This window comes from Xenopus tropicalis, chromosome 8 (genome assembly GCF_000004195.4).
Source record: "Xenopus tropicalis strain Nigerian chromosome 8, UCB_Xtro_10.0, whole genome shotgun sequence".
In the NCBI taxonomy this organism is placed as follows: domain Eukaryota; kingdom Metazoa; phylum Chordata; class Amphibia; order Anura; family Pipidae; genus Xenopus; species Xenopus tropicalis.
The window spans coordinates 81,996,282-82,012,373 of NC_030684.2; the positions used below are offsets into that span (position 1 = coordinate 81,996,282).

The following is a 16,092-nucleotide window of genomic DNA, read 5'->3' on the forward strand; positions in this document are numbered from 1 at the left end:
AATGCCAAAACATTAATTCGCTGGTGTAATAACCACAGGTGCTGAACATCAATGCCCTATCATGTGGTCAGGTAAATAATTCTTTATGCTTTTCACTTGTCAGGTATGGTTAATGTTTGTAGGAAGCCTAAAAAGCCTACAATAGTAACTGCTTGGACCTACAGTTAAACATGGAGGGCATTTTACAGTGGTCTGGGCAGCAATATAACTGGTTCCATTAGCAACCCTAAAGTTAGTTGTTGACACATCAAATATGATTGTAGCAACACTTGACTAGGTAGTGATTTATTAACATACATTAAAGGAGAAAGAAAGGTAAAAACTTAAGTAAGCTTTATCAGAAAGGTCTATGTAAATACAGCCATAAGCACTCTCTGTCAAAAGATTTGTTGTGTCTGTTTTCCTCTGCCAGAGACACGCAGCTCTCTCCTGCTCCCCCCACCCTTAAGAATGCTAAAAACTCACTCCCCCCCTTAGGAATGTGGAACTGAGCCAATCAGCAGGAAGCTTCCTCATAGTCTAACTGAGCATGTACACCGGTCTTGCTCTTGGTGCAGGAGTGAGGCGTTATGGGAACTTTCTTTACAGAGCTCAGCGTTTTTTCTTCCTGTTTGGCTTCTGATCATCTGAATAGGAGAAATATGGGGAGACTTAAGGGCACTATTAAGACAACTGAAGGTATGCCTGCAGCTTGGGATTAACTCTTTATTAGCCTTTCCTTGTCCTTTAATAGCACAGACATGGGGGAACAACCATTGCAATTTGGTTGGTTTGTTTGTTTGTTTAGGTGTTACTTAGGGGTTCCAACATTTATGGTGCACCAAAACTGTAGAGTATGCATATAGTAAATAATTAGCACTGCAGAAAAGTAACACTTGGGGGGAAAATCCTGTATATTTTGTTATACAACAGCATCAAGACTCCCAGGACTAAGATCTAATATTGGCTGATCAGAAATGTGTGTTAAACAGGTTTTTAGAAACTCCCCCTGTTAACCACAGAGCTGGCTAACTGTTAGAGGCAAAAGAATGAGGAGAAGCAATTCTGGAAGAACAACACCTTACTGGTAAATCTGATACAAGCTACATATTTGAGCGGGGCATTTTGAGCGCAAACAAGAAAACTGGAGCTAGTCAATCTTTGTGAGGTATATTATTAGATTACTAGTGCACAAATAAAGCCTCCTCATCTATAAGCCAAACAGTCACAGCATAAGGTGAAGTGATTAAAGCATGTTTACCATATTTATTGAAATAATGTTGAACAAAAGAGTATACTGTCCCTTTAACAGTTAAGGCAAGTAATATCTAAATAGGCCCACATGCCAGGGTGGGTGCGATGCGATGGGTCATTACCCCACAGTGTAATGACTAGCAGCGGGGGCAATGACAAAGGAGGAAAACTAGGGGTAGGCAGGAGAGGCTCCTGCCTGGCGCCCCCACCCCACCTCCAGTCGTTGCGCCCTAGGCAGTTGCCTCTTGAACCAACCCCTAGTTCTGGCCCTGGCTGGCATGAAAACACATCAGGCTGCTTTGATTTTAACAGGTTTTTATTTGTAAATTTTTGAACATGGGTAAGGGTTTAGGGTGGGGAAGTTATTTACAGCAGGTCAGGTACAGTGCATATACATTACAGTAATAGTTAGAAGTCAGCAGGGTGTTACAGGCATATCAGAATCAACATTCATATCCTTTGATAATCATTTGGTAATGGTTTTCCTCCTGAGATTGACATCAGAAAGCAGAATAGGAGATCATCTAGTTTGTTGCAAGTGACCAGTTCTCCCAGATTTTCTCATACTTCCTGTGTCTGCCTCTCAACATATATGTTAATTGAATTAATGGGAGCCTGGAGTTAATTGAATCTAACCAGTGCCTTAGTGAACAGGGCACTGGCGGACATCCAGCTGGTAACTATAGTCTTCCTAGCCATAACTGCAAACATGGGGAGAACAGGAGGCTCACTGAGCAACCACTGGCAGGGGCCGGTGTAGTGGGGGGGGGGAGAAGGGACAGTGGAGGTTAATGAGGGAGACAAATTTGTAACAGTTAAGAGGGGCAGTAGGGGACACAAGGGTAGGGGGGCTGGTTCAAAGCTTGTACAAACCAACAGATTTGCCGCGTTAGGTGAAGATGCTGGGGAAGGCAGCTCTGAGCTGGCGTGTATGGAGCAGGCTGACTCTCAGAGCACCCTGGGAGCCGGCACCTCTAATACAGGTGGGGGGAGTAGTGCTAGGAAGGGAAGGCAGGTTATAGTTGTAGGGGATTCAATTATTAGAAAGGTGGATAGGGTAATTTGTCGCAAAGACCCTACATGCCGAACTGTGTGTTGCTTGCCTGGTGCTAGGGTTCGGCATGTGGTGGAACGAGTGGACAGATTGTTGGGAGGGGCTGGGGAAGACCCGGCGGTCTTGGTACACATAGGTACCAATGACAAAGTTAGAGGAGGGGGGGAAGTCCTCAAGAACGATTTTAAAAAGCTAGGTGCAAAGTTGAGGGCGAGGACTTCCAAGGTAATTTTCTCAGAGATATTACCTGTGCCACGAGCAACATTAAGAAGGCAGCGGGAGCTTAGGGAGATTAATGCGTGGCTGAGAGATTGGTGCAGGGAGGAGGGCTTTGGGTTTCTCCAGAACTGGGCTGATTTCTCAATCGGCTACAGGCTCTTTGCCAGGGATGGGCTGCACCTCAATGATGATGGGGCAGCTGCTTTGGGGGAAAAGATGGCTAGAGGGTTGGAGGAGATTTTAAACTAGGAGTGGGGGGGGAGGGTGCAGCGGGAAATTCTGTGGTAGACAGGATAGATGAGGTAGTGGGCATAGTAAGGAAAATTGGGGGAGGAGACTTGCTTCGGGATACTGATAATGGCAGGGAGGCCCATAAGTTGTTTACACGTCATTCTCACGCCGGAACCAGTATTAAATGTATGTTTACCAATGCAAGGAGTCTGACTGGTAAAATGGGAGAGCTGGAGGTACTGGCGTTGGAGCGGAAATATGATGTGATTGGTGTTGCTGAAACTTGGTTGAATGAGTCTCATGACTGGGCAGTTAATATTGGGGGGTATACATTGTTTCGGAGGGACAGGGGCAATAGGAAAGGAGGAGGAGTGTGTCTGTTCATTAAGCACGACTTAAAAGCAAATATTAAGGAGGAAGTGATGGGGGTAACGGAGGGAGCTGAATCCTTATGGGTTGAGCTTCTCACAGATAGTAAAGAATCTACCAAGCTAATTGTAGGGGTATGCTATAGACCCCCTAATGTAAGCGAAGAGGAGGAGGCCCAGCTCCTGTTGCAAATAGAAAAGGCTGCTAGTTTGGGACAAGTGATAATAATGGGGGATTTTAATTACCCTGATATTGACTGGGGCAATAGTACTGCCAGGACAGTAAATGGGAACAAGTTTATAAACTTGCTGCACGACAACTTTATGTCACAGGTTGTTGAGGAGCCAACCAGGAACAATGCTATACTAGATCTAGTGATCTCTAATGACCCAGAACGTATAGCAAATGTGCAAGTGGTTGAACCCCTGGGTAATAGTGACCATAATGTTATTTCATTTGATGTTTGGTGCAGGAAACAAATTTACACGGGGGCAACAAAGACACTGAATTTTAGGAAGGCAAATTTTAGCTCCTTAAGGGCAGCGCTTCAGGGCATAGATTGGGGCATTATGTTTTCTGATAAAAATACAGAGCAGAAATGGTTGTCATTTAAAATGATATTAAATCATTACTGTTCTCAATTCATTCCATTAATAAGAAAAAGTAGAAGTGTTAAGAATCACCCTATGTGGCTTAACTCTGAGGTAAAGAAGTTAATAGGGAAAAAAAGGAAAGCTTTTAAGAAATATAAGTCAGAGGGGACAGTAGCTGCGTTTAATGAATATAAACACTATAACAAGTGTTGTAAAACAGCAATCCGGAAGGCAAAGATAGAAAATGAGGAGCGCATCGCGGCCGAGGCCAAGACTAACCCCAAAAAGTTTTTTAAGTATATTAATAGTAAAAAGATGCAGGTTGAGGGTGTGGCCCCATTAAGTTATAATAACAATATGGTTACAGCGGATACAGAAAAGGCAGATGTGCTTAACCAGTTCTTTTCTTCTGTGTATACAGTAGAGGAGCCAGTGGGCCAAGTCTCACCCAATAGCTTCACTGTTGCCTCAGCTCCAACTACACAGTGGTTGGCACAGGATATGGTGCTTAAAGGGTTACACACGATAAATGTAAACAAGGCACCTGGGCCAGATGGAATACACCCTCGGGTACTGAGAGAGCTAGGGGCAGAATTGCAGTGGCCCTTGTTTCTGATATTCTCAGACTCTCTTTCATCAGGTATGGTACCTAGTGATTGGAAGAAGGCGAATGTCACTCCCATATTTAAAAAGGGAATAAGATCTCAGCCTGGCAATTATAGGCCTGTAAGTTTGACATCCGTGGTGGGCAAGTTATTTGAAGGCTTGTTAAGGGATCACATTCAAAATTATGTAGTGAAGAATGGCATTATGAGCAGTAATCAGCATGGCTTTATGAAGGACAGGTCATGTCAGACCAATTTAATTGCTTTTTATGATGAGGTAAGTAAGAAGCTGGACAGTGGGGATGCAGTAGATATAATCTATTTGGATTTTGCCAAAGCATTTGATACCGTTCCCCACAAACGACTGCTTTCTAAGCTAAGGTCTATTGGTCTTAGTGAAGTCATTTGCACATGGATAGAAAACTGGCTACAGGATCGGGTACAGAGGGTGGTTGTTAATGGTACATTCTCTACTTGGAGTAAGGTTCTCAGTGGGGTCCCTCAGGGTTCTGTACTGGGTCCACTTTTGTTTAATTTGTTCATAAATGACTTAGGGGAGGGTATTATGAGTAATGTATCAGTGTTTGCAGATGACACAAAACTCTGCAGACCAGTCAATTCTATCCAGGATGTGACATCCCTGCAGCAGGATCTTGACCAACTGGCAATCTGGGCAGCTAAGTGGCAGATGAGATTTAATGTGGATAAATGTAAGGTCATGCACCTGGGATGTAAAAATATGCAAGCCCCGTATAACCTTAATGGGACTGCACTAGGTAAATCCATAATGGAGAAGGATCTTGGAGTCCTTGTAGATAATAAACTTGGCTGTAGCAAGCAATGCCAGGCAGCAGCTGCAAGGGCAAACAAGGTTCTGAGCTGTATTAAAAGGGGTATAGATTCACGGGAGGAGGGGGTTATTCTTCCCCTTTACAGAGCACTGGTAAGGCCCCATCTAGAATATGCTGTTCAGTTTTGGTCTCCAGTGCTCAAACGGGACATTATTGAGCTAGAGAGGGTCCAGAGAAGGGCAACTAAGCTGGTAAAGGGTATGGAAAGTCTCAGTTATGAAGAAAGACTGGCCAAGTTGGGTCTGTTTACACTGGAGAAGAGGCGCTTAAGAGGTGACATGATAACTATGTATAAATATATAAGGGGATCATATAATAACCTCTCTAATGTTTTATTTACCAGTAGGTCCTTCCAACGGACACGAGGGCACCCACTCCGTTTAGAAGAAGGGAGGTTCCATTTAAATATTCGGAAAGGATTTTTTACAGTGAGAGCTGTGAAGTTGTGGAATTCCCTCCCCGAATCAGTCGTACTGGCTGATACATTATATAGCTTTAAGAAGGGGCTGGATGGATTCTTAGCAAGTGAGGGAATACACGGTTATGGGAGATAGCTCTTAGTACAAGTTGATACAGGGACTGGTCCGATTGCCATCTTGGAGTCAGGAAGGAATTTTTTCCCCTCTGAGGCAAATTAGAGAGGTTTCAGATGGGGTTTTTTGCCTTCCTCTGGATCAACTTGTAGTTAGGCAGGTTATATATAGGCATTATGGTTGAACTTGATGGACGTATGTCTTTTTTCAACCCAACTTACTATGTTACTATGTAACTAGAAGGGTCCTATAGAGGTCTCTCTGGGAGTTAGATTCCACAACCTCTTCACCTGCTTCCAGGGAAATATTTCAGGGGTGAAAATTTTGGGGAAGCCTGCCTTATCTTGTATGTAATCCAACACTTCTTTCCAAAATCTGATTATCAGTGGACACAACCATATCATATGGGTGAAGTTAGTATTTTTCTCCCCACATTTAGGGCACCTGTGAATTTGAACACTGATCATTCGGCTAAGTGGAATGATATCTTGAATTGTATCAGTCTGTCACTAGTTGCTATCAGATATTGGTAGGCTTTAGCTGTTCCTTCCACACATACAGTGAGGAACATAAGCATTTGAACACCCTGCGATTTTGCAAGTTCCCCTACTTAGAAATCATGGAGGGGTCTGAAATTCTCATTGTAGGTGCATTCCCACTGTGAGAGACAGCATTTAAAAAAAAAAATCAGGAAATCACATTGTATGATTTTTAAAGAATATATTTGTATTGCACTGCTGCACATAAGTATTTGAATGCCTGAGAAAATCAGTGTTAATATTTGGTACAGAAGCCTTTGTTTTCAATTACAGAGGTCAAATATTTCCTGTAGTTCTTGACCAGGTTTGCACACACTGCACCAGGGATTTTGGCCCACTCCTCCACACAGATCTCCTCTAGATCTGTCAGGTTTCAGGGCTGTTGCTGAGCTACACGGAGTTTCAGCTCCCTCCAAAGATTTTCTATTGGATTTAGGTCTGGAGACTGGCTAGGCCACTCCAAACCCTGATATGCCTCTTACAGAGCCAGTCCTTGGGTATCCTGGCTGTGTGTATTTGAACACCTATCAATCAGCAAGAATTCTGGCTCTCAAAGACCTGTTACTCTGCCTCTCGACCTCTACTCCACTCATTAAAATCATCTATATTAGTAGCACCTGTCTGAGCTCTTTAAAGGCACCTGTCCACCCCACAGTCAGCCGAACTCCAACTACTACCATGGGCAACAACAAAGAGCTGTCAAAAGACACCAGAGACAACATTGTGGACCTCCACTAGGCTGGAAAGGGCTACGGGCAATTGCCAAGCAGCTTGGTGAAAATAGATCAACTGTTGGAGCAATTGTTAGAAAATGGAAGAGGCTAAAGACGACTGTTAAGGTCCCCATACACGGGCCGATTATAGCTTCCGATATCGGCAGCTTATCGGCCCGTGTAGGGGCAGAACCGAGGGGCCTGGCTGACCGATATCTGGCCAATTTCAGGCCAGGTTAGAAAATCCAGTCGGATCGGGGACCGCATCGGCTCCTTGATGAGTTGCATCCCAAGAACACCATCCTGACTGTGAAGCATGGGGGTGGTAACATCATGCTCTGGGGGTGCTTTTCTGCTAAGGGGACAGGACAACTACGCTGTATTAAGGAGAGGATGAGTGGGGCCTTGTATTGTGAGATTTTGAGCAACAACCTACTTCCCTCAGTCAGAGCATTGAAGATTGGTTGTGGCTGGGTCTTCCAACATGACAATGACCCGAAGCACACAGCCAGGATAACCAAGGACTGGCTCTGTAAGAGGCATATCAAGGTTCTGGAATGGCCTAGCCAGTCTCCAGACCTAAAACCAATAGAAAATCTTTGAAGGGAGATGAAACTCTGTGTTGCTCAGCAACAGCCCCGAAACCTGACAGATCTAGAGGAGATCTGTGTGGAAGAGTGGGCCAAAATCCCTGTTGCAGTGTGTGCAAACCTGGTCAAGAACTACAGAAAATGTTTGACCTCTGTAATTGCAAACAAAGGCTTCTGTACCAAATATTAACACTGAATTTCTAAAGTGTTCAAATACTTATGTGCAGCAGTGCAATACAAATATATTCTTTAAAAATCATACAAGGTGATTTCCTGATTTTTTTTTTTTTTTTTTTAAATGCTGTCTCTCACAGTGGGAATTAACTTACAATGTGAATTTCAGACCCCTCCGTGATTTCTAAGTAGGAGAACTTGCAAAATCGCAGGGTGTTCAAATAGTTACGTTCCTCACTGTACATTGTTAGAGATATTTGGGAATTCCCTATTAGCTTTTTTGGAGACTCTGTTCTTAGGGTAGTTTCAATAGTCGGGGTTTGCATGGCAAATCCTGCAGGAGGAAATTGTGCCATGAGGGCATAACTGAGTTGCATATAAGAAAATACTTGGATTACCCTCGTCCGGGTTACGGTCTACCAGTTGATCTCTGGTAATGATGGTGTTATTAGAAATTACATCCTCGAGAGTTTTCACTCCGACTCTAGGCCACCTCATGTAGGCAGTCAAGTTCTGAAGGTGGAGTAAATGGGAGTTACCTCATAGAGGAAGCCTGGTGACATCAGAGAGCCCATATACGGCACCTATTGAGTGCACCTACCCATACTTTTTATGGGATGGTAATAACAGGATGCCTGGTGGGTGTGTCACATATTTTCCTATACGGGATATATTAAGGGGTTTCCACTGAGCTTTGTTTTTAACATGGTAAAATAAAAGTCAATCATGCTCCTTGTGTAAATCATATCATGTCCCCTTGTTTGCAGAATTCTGATGGTTATTAAAGCGCAATCTTTTATTCACTTCTTGGGTGATGGGTAGTAATCTCCTGGTCAAGCCTATATTTGTTTCATTTCCACCATAGGTGATTAGGGCAAAAGTATATTCTTGGAAGATAAACAATAAAGAGATATGTTATGATGTGTGTACAAGAAAAGCAGTGGCTGTTTTTGGGGACTGGACTTCCTGTAAGGGTCTGGCTAATATTTCATGCTGTTCTCATGGTGCTGCTGCAGGTGGAATACACAACTCTGCTTGCAGCTCCTAATGGGATTTGTGAGTAGCATGCATGAATTTGTTTTAGAAGTCAGAAATGAACAGATGTTGATATAAATTACCTCTGTGTCTGACGTCTTGCAAATTAAAAGCGCGCTTGGCATTACTAAGCAATTTCAGCAGGATAGGAAAGAAAGAAGAATAGGGAACTGACTGGGCCTGGGCTTTGTAAGAGTCTCTAATATAAAGTAAAAATGCATTCTGAAAATAATGCCAGGTATAATGAACTCCTCAGTGTTCACCTCTCTTTGTGAGTCTTCGCAAAATGGAAACTAAGCCATTGGCAGAAGGTCAGAAAAGCTGATGGCAAGTTTAAGCTGCGACCGGAACCTGCTTAATACAAAGGTGCCTTTTAGAAAGGATTTGCTATGTTGCTGATTCTATTGCATTTGACTGTAAATCTGTGATTTAGAACTATAATGTACAGTATTCATTATATTTACAACTCTGTGGCAAATTTAAACATAGGAGCAGCAAACTTTCTATTTTAACCCTTGAACTTGTAGTTTGTTCCTGTGTTTTCGAGGTGTGAACCCCTTATTAGGATCACTTTTTATCCTGTACATATGTTTTGAAAAATGTCATAAAATTCTTTGCACATGCTGTATGATTTTGCCATTTCTATTTACCCAATCTTGTTCATTGCCTTTTCAAACCCCCAATATTCCACTATGAGTGTTAATGAAGGGACAGTCAAGTTGGCAAAACAGTCAGGCTTAGCAACTTCAAGTAACAATTAGTTACAAAAGCAGCACTATAAGCAAAAAAAAAACTATCAACATGACCTATAGGTAATTTTTAATGTACATTTATATTTTAAGGTTTTATTTTTCAGTGTCACTTTAATGTATCACACAATATCATAATCTACTAATGCAAAAAAATCTAATGCAAAACACAAGTACTTTACTACAAGAATAATTTACTATTGTTTTTCTCTTTTGTTTATATCCTCTAACCATTAACATTTTTCTTTCTTCTTCAGCAAGGGAAATGACACGAGGAAAGTTCCTAAACATCTTGGAGAAACCAAAGAAATAGCTGTGGTGTAAGATGTAAAAGGAAGAACTGAATTTGCATTAAGTGACTGTGTTATGGAAAGTGCACCTGAAGAGTCGTTTCATCTCTTATACTGAATGGTGCTTAATCAAATGAGTGGCTGGTTTTTGCTGGATGTTAAAAAAAAAAAAATGTATTAGAAGAATGCCCTAGGCCCTGCACTTGATACTAAAAGATTGTTGTTGCTTTATTTAAGAAATGTATTCTTTGTCTAATATAACAGCAGCATTAGATTCATTTTTTATCGGAACCATTAAAGAAAACAAATGTATTATTTATTCTCTTACAGTATATTCCAAAGCTAGTTTTGGCTTCTGTAGAATCAATTTTCAGATAACTTCTTTTGAAGAAATACCTGGTATAATGATTTGAGAAACTGGCAATTCACCTGCTTAAATGTATAAAGTGTTAATAGTAATAGTTAATGGTAAGCTGGTGGCAATATTGTCGATAGAGCATGTAAATAGGATGTTGCTTTCCCCACTACCTGTTCTGTGGTGCAAATGCATCAAAGGAGAAGCAACAACAGGTAGCCAGCCTTATACAACATGGTACTTATAAACGCTGCATATTGGGAAATAGCACCTCAGACAAACACCTGGAAATAAAAAGTGAAGAGATATGTGTTGTATTCACTGCTACACCAGGGCATTAATAGTTCTTAATTAGCAAGCATCACAACTGCAAATATCCAAAGCCTGCTGTAAAGTCAGAAGTGAACATACTAGTGATTAAAGTTAGTTCACCTTCTATTAACTTTTAGTTTAATGCAGAGAGTGATAGTCTACTCTAAAACAATTGGCATCCAGTGCTAAGTTTTTTTTATTTTTGGTTGTTTAACTATTAGGTTTTCTACTTTGTGTTGAATAGCTCGTCACTTTGCATTTTTCAGCAGTTTTCCTTAGCAACTAGGCAGTGATTTGAATGAGAGACTGGACGATAAATAAAAAAGGTCTGAAGGCCCCATGGGTGTTTAGCCATGTTGCTGGCCATTTGGGTTAAAACATAGGGCTATACGGCACAGGTTAAATAGCAGATAAGCTCTGTAGAATACTGCTTTGTGTTTTACAAAGTTTATCTGATAAGTAACCGGTTTATTTTCTCCTTTTTCACACTGAATAACTACCTGAATAAAAAGATAAATAATAAAGAATAAAAATTGTAACCTCACAAAGAAATAACAACCAGTATCAAATATTGAAAAATAAAAAAAAATCTGTGTTGCCTTGTATTGGTTAAAGTGTGTGTGTGTGTGTGTGTGTGTGCGCGTGTGCGCGTGTGCGCGCGCGCTTCAGAAACACTACTATAGTTTATATCAAAAAGCTGCTGTCTAGCAATGGAGGCAACTAAAATAGGCCTAAATGGCACAGGTTACATAGCAGATAAACTCTGTAGAATACATCGTACCAAATTGGTATATATCAGTAAATATTGTGCTTTCATATCTTTAAGCCTGAGCCATTATTTTGTGATATTCTGTTTTGCTGATCACCTGACAGGAAATAATGCAGCTCTAACTGTAGGATAATTTAAGCAGTCTTGTCCATTCACTGGCTAATGTAACCTAGCAGTATGTGTGCCCTTGGTTTGTGTGTCCGAAAACAGTGCCTTATACAAGCCATAAGGCGGATATTAGTACCTAAAATAGCAGTGATTTTATAGGGGATTATACAATTGCACATACTAATAGAAAAATATTGAGGCGTATTCACCACTTCCTGCTGAACACCATGGAATTCATGGGAAAGTAGTTGCAGTAGTGCCAGTGATACAGTACATTTTTTCATGAAAAAGCATTATTGTTTTGAAACAAAGTTTCACATAGAGCCTGTTTTATGTGATATATTTTATAGTGCAATATGGGGAAATAAGATACATGTTTTTCCAATATTTGTGGAAGCAACAAGATATGATATTAAAGTCTTGCTTTGATGCACGGTATGGGCCCCTCAATGGACCCACCCTGCTTGTCCTTTATTTGGCCATCAACCCATAGTTGCAGGGTCTGCACCCACTATAATTTTGGCAAGATGAGTCTTGATGGAACACAAACAGGTGTATGGTGTTTGCTGTTTTGTCTGTGGCTCACAACATCTCCAAAGTAAAATAGTGTTATATAGAAATATAAATACAGATATCATTGTATGTATGTATAACTTTATTTATAAGGCGACACAAGGGTACGCAGCGCTGTACAATCTTACAGTATACAAAATTGCACACAGGGAGGACAAGTGTTATAATAAATAAGCTTAAATACACAGGGAGTAAGTGCCATGTGGTATGAGACACAGTAGGAAGCAGGTACCTGCGCCATAGAGCTTACAATCTAAGTGGTAACATACAGGCACACATTGGAAGGAGTGCACTAGGTATGGGCATTTGCCCTTAAGCGCAGGACTAGTTCTCCAGAAGGTAGCATCTGAGTTTTATTTTAAAGAGAGTGGGTGAGTGTTCCCTACGGAGGGATTCCAGGATAGAGTTCCAGAGGTAAGTAGCAGTGAGATAGAAAGGTTAAAGATGAGAAAGCGCAGTGGGTGTGGATGTTGTAAAAAGACGGAGGCTCGGAGAGGAGCGGAGGAGACGACCAGGAACGTGCAGAGAGACCACTGAAGAAATGTAGTGAGGAGCAGAGGAGTGAAGGGCTTTGAATGTTAGCAGAAGAATTTTGTAAGCTAACAGGCAGCCATGCTAGAGAGCTTAAGTGAGGCTGAGCAAGTTCCCTCTTAGGAGAGAGCAGGAGGATCCTGGCAGCAGAGTTTAAGATTGATTGCAGGGGAGAGAGGTGGGAGTCTGGGAGGCCGGTTAGTAGGAGATAGCAGTAATCTAAGCGGGAAAGGATAAGGGCTTGGATTAGTGTTTTAGCTGTTACTTGTGAAAGAAAGGGGCGTATCTTGGCAATATTGCGGAGGAAAAAGCGGCAGGTTTTGGCAGTGTTATTAATATGGTTAGAGAAAGAGAGGGACTGGTCAAAGACGACAAAAAAGGCAGTGTGCTGCATTAACAGGGTTAATGGTCATGGCGTCAATACTGATGGTGAAAGGAGGGGAAGGGCTAGGTTTGGGCGGGAAGACCATGAGCTAGGTTAAGTGTCTGTGAAGGTTCTCATTAATCCAGGTCATGGTATATCTGTAGGAATAAGTCGAATCAACTGGACTTGGGCTGTGTTTTTCTTGAAGACGTGTTTCACCTGTTATCCGACTGGCTTTGTCAGTTCTGAATTCATTCATTCTCAGTCTGAATTCAGAAAGCCAGTCAAATGGCTGGTGAAATGTCTTCAAGAAAAATACAGCAAGTCCAGTTAATTTGGTTTATTATTTCATATATACAAATATTCTACAGTGGGGGTAATTTCTAAATACTGAGCTAATTTGCACCTGGGCAGTTACTAATGGCAGCCAATAGGAAGTCTGCTTTTACTGCTGCACCTTCAGCTGGCTGGAAATATGTAATCACTTATTGGTTTCTATAGGTTACTGCCCAGGTGCAAATTTGCCCAGTGTTTATAAATGAGCGCTATTGTGCCCTCTGATCTGCCTTTCTGTAGCACCTTGATATTGATGTTCTTAACTATCTTTGCCTCATATTTTACTTTTTACCATATTTGCTTATTATGTAAGAAATCATAAGCAAGCTAATAAGTGTGTCATTGTAAATGGGTTTTTTTCTGGTAATAGGAGGCCAAAAATGAAATGCTTATTTTCAAGGTAGAAAGGGGCAGATGTGCTGAAGACAACAATTTATATAGTAGATTACTGACATAGTGTTTGAAATCCTTAGTAAGGTCAGGATGCATTAAATTGTAAGGAGAATTAAGTCTAATCCATGTGTAGGCATTTAGTATAGCCAGAATAATAAATCAGCATTACTACTCGTGTATGCTCTTACAGTCAGTTACTAGAGGCTGATGTTACAACTCGTTACTATACTTGCTGCCCAACGCAGAGTGTGGCTGGATACTTTGTCTCTTCACTTTGTCAGGAACGTTATTTTTATTGTGTTGCACACATCATTCTGGTGAGTTTGAACTACTGATGTTTGATCCATGTAAGCATTGCACAATGTACAATAATGCATAAGCTGGTGTAGTGATGGGGCAGCAATTGACACTGAATAACTAGAGAAATGGAGAAACACCCATAGCAGCTGTTTGCTCTAATCTGCAGCGCTACTGAGCAAAATCTGCCCACATGATTGGGTTAAATCTTCTAATGTCCTGCTCATTATTTAATCCTTCTAAAACATGTACATCACTAGAATCCTATTTTAATATGCAGATGGATTAAACATTAGAGCAGGACATTTGGTTTCTAATGGATTGATGGGTAATCAAAAGTAAAAAAAAAAAAAAAGTACATTTTGTTTGGTAATCCTGCCATCAGAATGTCTATGATTCTACTGCCTGCATCATCTTCATTGGGATAGATAAAAGGCAAAATATGTTCTTTTTGTATTTAGATATCTTGGGGTTCATTTCATGCAAAAAAAAACATTTTTTTTCACAGATTCTCAAGAAATGTATTCATAAACAGACCAAGTAATTATTCCAGTTCCGCAATGATTTCCTTACTGCCAGTGATAGCAATATAGCCCATAAAGGGCTGTGGATTTTTTTTTTTCTCTCTCCCTAATAAACCTATAATTAGAATTACCTTTTTATCTCTCATGTGCTGCACTGCCCAAATAATATATTCTGGTGGAATTTAAAAAAAAATTGCTGGTGGGCCCTGACCGCTGAATCAGGCAGCTAAATGCCACCTACATATGGCTCTAAAAATAATACATTAATTGCTCAAAAGGAGATCAGGAAGCATTGGGAAGGAAACAGAGAGTTTGAGTGAGGAGGAAATATTAAGCCACAAAAGGAATTAACATAAAAAAGGGGGGCAAAATGTTGATGTGCGAGTCTTGAACTAGATTAACTTGAGTTCACTAAAATTTCAGAGACACATATGTTCTCATCATGCTTACATCTTTTTCCCTCTGTACACAGGCATTTTCACATACTCCAAAAACCATAAAGGTAGTTTACTTGACTCCAGAAGGTAAGAAACTTGAAAGGTTCCAGTGGAACAGGGACCAATGTGTGTGAATGATAACCAATCTTTGTAAAGTGCGATGCCACATGCTGGCACTATGTAAATACAAATAGCAATTGTTTTGGAAAAATATAAGCACATAATCTTAGTTTCTTGAGCTGGAAAATGTACATAAAGGAATGAAGATTATAGAACTTAACATCCTCTCAGAGCTGAAAAATCTGAAAAAATATACTGACAAAAGTATTGACACCCTAAACTTAATGTTTGGTAGCACACTTAGAAAAAGGGTAACTTAAATACAGTCCTTCCTCTAGCCTTGAATGGTCTTTCTCTTAGATCTGAATCTCAATTTTCAACAACATTTAGATTTAGAACTGGACTCATTGGTGACCACTTCAGAATAGTCTGCCATTTTTTCACTGGATGATTGCATACTTTTGGTAGTGTTCTTCAGGCAATTGTTCTGCTTGAAGACCCATGATTTGTCACAAAGACACAGGTTTCCAACTCTAAGTTTAATATTGGCAAAAAGCTTTGGGAATCTCAAGATTTCATGATGCCATGCACAGACTCAAGGCACATAGTTCCAAGGGCAGGGAAGCAATCCCAATACATCACCTCCATGTTTTTAGGAATGATGGCCTTCGTATCTGAAGGCTTTTTTTATTGTCTGTAAATAGGTTATACCGTAAATCTGTGGTGCACTTGAACAGCTTTTAATCTAGATTCTTTCACCACAATTTGACAATTCTTCTCTGATTTTTGTATACATTTTTCCATTGGGTCCACATCCAGGGAGATTGGCTACAGGGCCATGGGATTCTTGATAACGTTTATATGGTGTATATTCTGTCAACAGGGGCTCTGAAAATGGACTTGCAGCCCATGAGGGATATATTGGAATGCTAACTTTGAGCCAGGCCTGGCCCAGTGTCAGTGCCCAACCTCATTAATGCTCTTGCGGCTGATTGGAATCAAAACCCACCAGCAATGTTCCAAAATCCAATGCAAAGTCTCCCTAGGGCTAGCTTCATATTAAAACTCTTGGTCTGAAAATGATTTGTTGGACAGGCAAGTGTTTAGTTATTTTTGATCACCAACATTTCTTCCTTATTTTGAAAAACCTAGATACTTTTGTTGCACAATTGACTATGGCCTGACGGGGCCCGAAACCCCAATAGGTCCTTGTGCAAATACAGCAGAGAAGAAGAGCTTGTTATTTGTGCAGGTG

At 40.9% G+C, this 16,092-nt stretch overlaps 1 protein-coding gene across 1 annotated transcript in view; it reads left to right on the plus strand.

Annotated features, from left to right (window-relative positions):
- Window positions 1-9,951, plus strand: part of lin52 (lin-52 DREAM MuvB core complex component) — a 35,797-nt gene extending 25,846 nt beyond the window's left edge. Inside the window, exon 6 of the mRNA NM_001016782.4 lies at window positions 9,746-9,951. Within this exon, the coding sequence (NP_001016782.1) occupies window positions 9,746-9,801 (56 nt within the window). The 3' untranslated portion in view covers window positions 9,802-9,951. The remainder of the gene's footprint in view (window positions 1-9,745) is intronic.
- Window positions 9,952-16,092: the final 6,141 nt, after the last annotated feature.